Source organism: Hydra vulgaris, chromosome 05 (assembly GCF_038396675.1).
Source record: "Hydra vulgaris chromosome 05, alternate assembly HydraT2T_AEP".
In the NCBI taxonomy this organism is placed as follows: Eukaryota; Metazoa; Cnidaria; class Hydrozoa; order Anthoathecata; family Hydridae; genus Hydra; species Hydra vulgaris.
The window spans coordinates 11,754,266-11,763,103 of NC_088924.1; the positions used below are offsets into that span (position 1 = coordinate 11,754,266).

General features: G+C 26.6%; 1 protein-coding gene across 1 annotated transcript in view; it reads right to left on the minus strand.

Annotated features, from left to right (window-relative positions):
* LOC136071866 (coatomer subunit beta'-like) overlaps window positions 1-6,892 on the minus strand; it is a 32,940-nt gene extending 26,048 nt beyond the window's left edge. Inside the window, exons 1-5 of the mRNA XM_065797407.1 lie at window positions 6,570-6,892; window positions 4,703-4,723; window positions 3,305-3,458; window positions 3,175-3,224; window positions 3,036-3,080 (exon numbers count right to left, since the gene is read on the minus strand). Coding sequence (XP_065653479.1) covers window positions 3,036-3,080; window positions 3,175-3,224; window positions 3,305-3,458; window positions 4,703-4,723; window positions 6,570-6,572 — 273 coding nt within the window. The 5' untranslated portion in view covers window positions 6,573-6,892. The remainder of the gene's footprint in view (window positions 1-3,035; window positions 3,081-3,174; window positions 3,225-3,304; window positions 3,459-4,702; window positions 4,724-6,569) is intronic.
* Between the last annotated feature and the right edge of the window lie 1,946 nt (window positions 6,893-8,838).

The window sequence follows — 8,838 nt, forward strand, 5'->3', positions numbered from 1 at the left end:
ATTCTGTATATATCTGGAAAAAGATATTTCTGAGTTAAGTCATCACTGAGTAAAGAACTTCTTAGTATGTTAAAAGAACATGTATCTAAATAAAGTGTTCTTAACTCGCTGTTGAATTTGTTTTAAAAAAGAGCTTTTACTCAAATCTTTTATAAACAATAGATTTTAAGAGTCAAGCAGTCAAAGGTTATCCACTAATTTTTTTAAGATTTGATGCATTTATAAAATGTATTTATTGATGGGTTTATAAGAATAGAAATAAAATTTATCAACTTTTTTAATTAAATTTATCATTTTTTGGTGTTTGAGATAGCTAACCTCGAGACATGGAGCAAACTCTAAACAGTTATATGTTTATACTTGTCAAATAAAGATGTCAAATAAAGATGTTTTGCGAAACATTGTGATAAACCTGGGAACAAAAATGCCCCAAAACATTTGCCCACCCTTGCCCCAAACATGAGAGCAAAAAGTTGATAAATAAAATAAAATTTGACAACAAATATTTAAATCAGATCAAAGCATTTAAAGTGACAGACAATAAGTTTTGGATGATAAGATTTTGGAATAGATTTGAGTTTTGAGATTAGCAGTATACTCATTTCAAAGACCATTACTGTTCATAATTTTTATAAATGTTTTAATCCTTAATCTTCCTAAAAGTACAAAAAAAAAAAAAAAAAAAAAAAAAAATGCAAAGTGCAATTGATAAACTGATAAAGTGCAAGAGATCAAATAAATGTTTTCTAAGAATCAACAAAGAAAAATGAATATTAGTAGTAATAACAAAAAAAAAAAATGAAAACAAAGAAAATATTAAAATAAAATGAACATCTAAAACAGAAATTAAAAATAATAATTTGTGTATAAAAAGATTAAAAATGAGATCATATATATCATATATGATTGTTAAGGTGTATATATTTTTAGAAATAATCAAACATTCATTTACTTCTTTGAATAAATATGGGGTCATCCACAAATTATGCCATGCAATTTTTGATTGTTTTAACCCCCTTACCTCCCCTCCCCCTTTTTACAACATTGTAATTCTTTACATACAAGTCTTGTACACAAAACCACTAACCCACCCCCCTCATTTATAGATGACCCCCTATTAGCCTAAATTGTTTAAAATATTTATTGTTTACAATTTTAAAACACATTTAACTAATCTGGAATCCACATTGTTGGAACATGGGTTAAAGCAAACAGAAAATATCTAACAATAAGCAAAAGAAATTTTATAAAAGTTTGTCAATGGACATTGAACATGATTAATTAATATCATAAAAGGATTGATTATTTGATTAATTATTATTTGGATTCAAGTTACTACCACTGAAAAAAAAGATTTAATTGAATTTCTAAAAATCAATTTATACTATCAAATTAAAATTTTAAAAGTGCAATTGATTCAGTATTATCTAATGATAAACATAAAATAGCTGAATTCATTTACAATAGCAGAATTCATATTTAACCATTGTTCCTTATAAATTCATCATATTGTTGTTAGACTAAAAGAAAAACTGTTGAAGCTCTAGATCAATTTAAAACTTTATTATTTTAATTCACTTTTTGAATAAATAGATAAAATAGAAAAATAAAGCATACAGTACAATGTAATATAAAAAAACAGCCGCAAATCACAACAGCCTAAAAGAGTTTAGTGTTGATCAAATATTTTAAATAAAAGCAATCTCAAAATAAGATATAAAATACTTTATTTAAATCTTATTCAATATTTTCTACTAAATGAAATGCTCGTAACTCTTTAGCAAATATGCATACAAAGTTTAAGACAGAGAAGTTTAAAAATATATAACTAATTTAAACTTTTTATATTTATTTTAAAACAAAGTAAAACAACTCTAATAACTTTTTTATTATTACTTTTATTATCAATTAATTAATTTCTAATTTAAAATATTAAAAATTTTATATAAATAATTCATTAAAGTTTCCCCCTGAACAGAAATCAATTTTAATGTTGCATAAAATGCGCAAAAAAATTTAGCGTAATTTTTTATTGGCTGATTTTTAAATTACCACACAAATTTTACAGATCTTTCCTTAACTTTGTTATTTATTTATAATCCTTAAACTGCCTGGTGTTTAAACAAAAAATGATTTAACATATGTAAGTTCTGACTGTTATTATTTTTGAAGTAGTAAACTTATTGTTTGGTTTTTTCATTAATTTTTGGAACATGATAAATTGACCGTTTTATTAAAGCAACGTTTACGATTTTATATAAACTGAGAATTTGATGACCAGAAATATTTCCAGATATTGCAATTTGCGATCACATTATTTAAGCGTTGGGATAATTTTAAACCCAGCTGAAAACTATGCAATCTTTGCTTAACCAAAAAGTACCACATTATTATAAACATGACATATTAGTTCTTTTTTCCAGTTGAGGTGTAAAATAAATGAATAAATATATTATTGACACTTTTAGAATTTTTTTGTCCCTGTGTAAAAAAATGCAAATACTATATTATACTAAATCTTGAAATCTGGGAATCCTGATTTTAATAATCTTGAACCTTGAAATTGCAAAAAAAAAATTACTAGGGATATGCGATTGTTAAGTGAATAATAAAATAAACATAGCCTAAAAAAATTACTTGGGATATGCTATTATTAAGTGAATAACAAAATAAACATAGCCTTAAAAATAAACACCATATTTCCAGAGCACTAACAAAACAATCTATTTCTTCCCTTAAATGCAGTATTATTTTTGGGTGTAAAAAGTTAAATGAAAGGTAGAGTTAAGACAGTTTGTTGTTATAAGATGCAACAATATAATTTTGTAGATTTGATTGAAAGACTTATATATAGAGAAAGAGGAGGCATCAAACCAGGGAAGTCAAGGTTTATACATGTAAAGTGCAAAAAAATAAAGATGAATAGTTACCAAGATTTTTATTGAGAAAGATAAAAAAAAAAAAAAGAGCAGAATTACTAAAAATTAGAAAAAATGCTTAGCATTACATATTGATCATTAAAAATAAAAACATACCTTTTCCAAAGTATTGTAATTGAACACACGAATCATCATGTCATCCTTAGGATAAAATAGATAAAAATATATAAAATATATAATATACATTTTATCATTTTAAAAATATTAGAAAACAAAATAATATTTATAGACTTACAGAACCTGTTACAACCCAATTTTTTCGGCCTACAAACTTACCACACCTAACTAAACAGAAATTGAACTATTTTTAGAAGGAAGTAAAAAAAACATAAAGAAACAGTGTTAAAAAAACCTTTTAAATTTACCTGGTAAATCTGTGACTTCAAAAGATTTAATAAGAGTTTGGCTGATGTGATTCCAAACATGACAGTTACCATTATATAAACAAGCCAACAACCAAGGTTCTGTACTATGGAGATCAACGCATTTAACACGATCAGATCGAGCAGACAATGTTCGCTAAATCATAAAAATGTCTTTTATTTAAAGTAAAGTTAACAGAAAAAATAAAGTAAAATATAGAATATGATAAACACTACCGGGCTCGAATTAACATAAAAAAAAAATGTAACAGCAGAAATTAATATATTTTTTATTAAAAACCTAGTCCCTCCCCCCGCCCACTACTTTGCAGTAAAGGGGGGTTGCTGTAGTACAAAATTGTATCTTTTGTACATTAGTTTGTAACTGCTATTTTTAACATAATACTATTTACATAATACCTCATAACATTCTTGTTTGGCTCAAGTTATAATTTAATGCTTAAGTTGCAATTATAATGTAATGTGCAAGAAACAAATTTAAGAAGAAGAAACAAAGAAGAAAGAAATTGTTTTTATTTAACATGATACTTATAAAAGTACTATTTGTATTAGTAAAAACATCATTACAAAGCAAACTTAAAAAAATACGAAACTTATTAGATACCACTTCTACTTACACTTATATAGATTTAGGGTACTGATAAAAATTCGAATTACGCTTTCATAAGTCTAAGTATATAACTAAACTTCAAATTTTTTTTTCGAAAAAGAAAATTTTGAACAGAATTAGAACAATTTTTTAAATTTAAATCATTTATAATTTAGTTTTCATTTGACCAGTTTAATGTTTGAAATAGAATGTTTGTACTTTTTCCACAAAACAAAAAAATAAAGCATTCAAAAAGTTTAAGAAATATTTAATTATTAAAAATGCTTATAACTTAAATAAATTTTTTTTCCTCACTTGCTCTATTTTCTGAATCTGATATTGATACTGTCACTATCTATGTTTGATTTTCAGGAATGACCCTTGCTATGCCACAATTACAGATGCCACTGCTGTTTCTATGCAATCAAATTTAATTTAATTGAAACTGCAGTGGTATCTGATGTGCAAAGAATTTTATAATTTTTTAACATTTGCTAACAATAATTAATGTAAACAAATGTTAAAAAATTATAAAATTATAAAATGGATAATGTAAATTACAGTAATTCATAGGTAAACTTACTGTAATGTACATTATCCATAAAGTAAATCACACTAAATTTAACTTTAAAAAAGAAGTAGTAATTTATTGGTATGCTTAATTCGAGTCCTGATAGTATATATTATAATTATATAACTTAAAAGTGTACATGCATTATAATTTACAGATTGAAATTTAAAAAATCATAATTAAAATCGAAAACTCAAAGTTAAAATAAAAACAATCTTACTTTGACATCTAATCTCAAAGGCTAAAAAAAAATAACATAAGAATTTTATTTCAGCATCTAGTACAAATGATCAGCACACACACACACATATAAATATATATAATAACTTTAATAACCATGGTCTTACACCTGTGTGGTTTAGATGGGTTTCAATTACGTATTTTTTTATTTAAATATGACATTATGAAAAAGCTGAAGTAATTATTTACAACTGGGATATTTGTTCTGGTGTCAGTCCATTTTCATGATCAGGAAAGAGTATTTTTATTATGTTATAATTATATATATATATATATATATATATATATATATATATATATATATATATATATTTATATATATATATATATATATATATATATATATATTTATATATATATATATTTAAGTTTTATATATTTATATATATATATAAAACTTAAATTGCTGGTTTAGATAAGCACTCTGACATCACACTGAAATAGCCTGCCTCATTTTTGTGTTTTATGGTAAAACCTTTGAGTCTAATTCTTCATTTCTAATTTAATTTCCCAAAGCCTAGCCTAAAGTAAAGGCATTTAGAAAAATTATTAGTGATGTGCCATCGGCTAATGCCGATTGTGGCTAATAATAGGTTTAATGTATTTATTTAAGGGTATTATAATAATATTAAGGATTTAAATTACATATTTAACATGTTCCTATTCATCAAAAGTGATTCAACCAACTAGCCTATGCTATTGGTAACCAGCAACCAATTAATTGGCTAAACCATTGGCCGATGGCATCAGTTGATTAATCGGCATTGGCCAATGCGTCTGTATTGACTATTAAGCCAAACTAAACAGGTGCATAGGTACACCTTATATATGCAAGTTGCATACCTAATATTAAGATATTACCTTTATATACATACATTAAACTCTATAATTACCCTTAATTGGCCTTTGACGATGGCACATCACTAAAAATTATCAACAAATTTTAGAATACAAAAGGAAAAGCACATTTTACCTATAAGTTAAGCAGTCAAAAAAAAATCCTACAGTTAAGCGGTCAAAAACAATTTTATTTTTTGTTTTTAAAAAGATGATAATAATAAATGATAATAATTATTAATTATATTGATTAAATCTATATTTATAATAAAAATAAAATTCATTAATATTCATAAAAAATATTTAAATTAAAAATAATACTTAAAACAGGGCTCTTAGGCCGCTTAACTGTAGGATTACCAGCTAGGTCTAATACTTTTATTACATATCTCTACCTCCCCGAGAAACAAGGGGCTAATAAAATCGAAAAGTTTTCTAATTAATCACTTTTTCTTTTTCTTTTTTATTAATTACTTTTATATTCCTTTTTAAAACTTTTAACACCTTTAACTAACGTTTTGCGTTGCAAAGAAACAAGTTCATGATGTTTGGCACAAAAAAATAACAAGTTAATAATGTATTTAACACATTAATTTAAAGAAGGACTCGATTTGAGTTTGCATTATACCATAAAAATAACTAATTTATAACCCTTAATAGTTTTATTACATGATTGATATCTTTACTAATTTAAAGATTATTAATCTTAAGGACATATATATATTTGTTTAAAGTTAATATACAGCTAAAGGCAGCTGATTATTAATCCATATTATAATCAAAATGTTTTATAAATTAATTTCAAACCAATTATTTAGTTATTGATTGACTTTAATATATATCATATGGATTTAAAACGCCCCACTAATTGATTTATAACACTATGTTTAAACAACATAAATTAAGGAGCAAAAGAAATCATTTTAAAAATTGTTTAAATATGGAATAAAGTATTGCATTACAAAACAACATAACGTAACACACAATTAGCAACAATATAATATACTTACCATTCTTGAAAAATTTACGGAAAAGTTCTACTCTCAAAGATGTACTGATATACGAATTTTGTTAAACTGTTTTGAATTTACTTTCACTTGTAAATTTTGTGCTCGCTCTTTTCTTTACGGTCTATCAACGTGGAAATTTATTTACTCAAGAATAAAAAAACTAAAAGATTCGCAAATAAATTTGTTTGGCTAAGAGAGACATCCTCCTATAGATAGTTATTAAAACCAGTGGAAAACATTGAGCCCACTGAAATTTTTTTCAATTTTAATTTTTTTTTTGTAATTTTATGTTCTTCCACGGTGCTCTGTGATGGTCTTATCACAGAGCGCCGTGGAAGAACATTTTATTTGGAAGTTTGCGCCAATTTTTTACCACTGCAAAGCCATGATTACTCCACTTAACTTACCGTGAAGCAATGGCTGTCACAGCTGCTAAAAGGAACGATAAATCAAAATTGTGACCTTTAATAATAAGGAAAAAAGACCTGAGATTTTTTCATTTTTTTACATTATCTCCTCAAAGTCGGCTGCAGTTAAGGTGGCTGATCACATACTTATGCGTGAGCGCATGTGTATATACATGCCCGGTAACAACAAATTGTTAATGCTAGCAGCTTAAAGCATTGGTTTCCGCCATTTTTACCTGGTTCTAATTTGTAAATAAAATATGTTCATTTAGAACAAGTAATAAATTCAATACAAGTTATTAATTCAGAAGATCCTCTCCCATTAACTGCATGGTGTATAGATAAAACTGAGTTTAAAACAAAAAAATAAAGTTTTTTGGAATTGAATGAATGGCTAAATGACCGGATTTCTGATGTCGTTAATAGTATTGCTAGCTTTCACTTGGATAATGGAGATCCCTGTCATTCAACACTACTCTTGCGAGGAATAGATGAATTTAAAGCTTTGCGTTATGATTCATTTCAAATTTTGCATGGTTCGAATCACTGAATGCTTCGATTGAAATGTGAATTATGCAGATTGCCTCGGTAAATCAATTTAAGAGCATGTGTTACAATTGTATGCAAGATTTGTTGATCAAAGTGGAAACCTTACTATAAAAGTTGTATCAGTTCAGCACCAATCTAACGTGCATGACTGTGGAGCTGTTACTGCTGCATTTGCCTTTACATGGGATTTAGGTGTTGCTATTTTTTATTACCATGAAGACAATTTGCGGAAGTATTTAGCATACTACCTACAAATAAAGAATCCAATTGCTTTCTTAAAAAAATCAAGAAACAAATGTGGAAGAAAACGCCAGATTACAATAACTGCCATGTCACTTTAAATGCTATTTTTATATGTATTAGTATTAGGTTTATTACCTATCAGTAATATTACCTATCAGTGACGGCTCCAGGGTTATTTGGTGTTTGAGCAAACTCAAAACGTTGGTATGGTTATACTTATGTCAAATAATAAGGCTTTGCAAAAAATTGCTGTGATTGGAGACTGGGAACAAAAAAGCCCTTTAACTTCACCCCCCCCCCCCTTTCCTCTACACATACACACACCTGGGGCTCTTTTTGCCAGATTAAACTTAAAGTTTTGTCGCACTTTTTTAATCTCGTCTGCTACATTTTTGCAAATCAATTTGTATTTAAATTTCACTTTTATTTACATTTTTTGTACATTTTTTTTACTGAGGTATTGTATCCAGTCAACATTTGAAATTAGATCATATGAGTTCAAAATTGGAATTAGCAAACATAAATCTTCGCTCGCTTTTATTGTCACAATTTGCTTTATCAGACAAGATGAAGCTGAAACATTTTATTAGATGGCCTATGTTTATGTTTCTTACAACAAACTTTGAATCTGTTTTATTATCACTTGCTAACTGAGTTGTAAAGACCAAATATAAGGTACTCACAAGTTGTTCTTCTGACAGCTGGAAAGTTGACATGCTAATACGCTGGAACTTTGGTATTACATTCTCTTGATTTGTGAGCTTAAAAAATTTATTTACTTTTGACTCGTCTTCTTTTTATTTAATTTCTATGCTTTCTTTAGTTGATTTCGCTACTCCATAAATAATTACATTTTTTGTTCTTATCTTTCTCTCGTCTAGTTCATTGATGGCTATATTTGTTACAATCAACTGCTCTGAATGCTTCTTTTTTTGTACACCCTGTTTTTTTCTGTCTTCAGATTTTTTTTGTTTTTGTAATTTTCATTTTTTGTTGTTTCTATTTTTCACATGCGTTCAAAGAGTTCCAAAAATGCGTTAGAAAGCTGGCAACACCAATTATGTATGTCT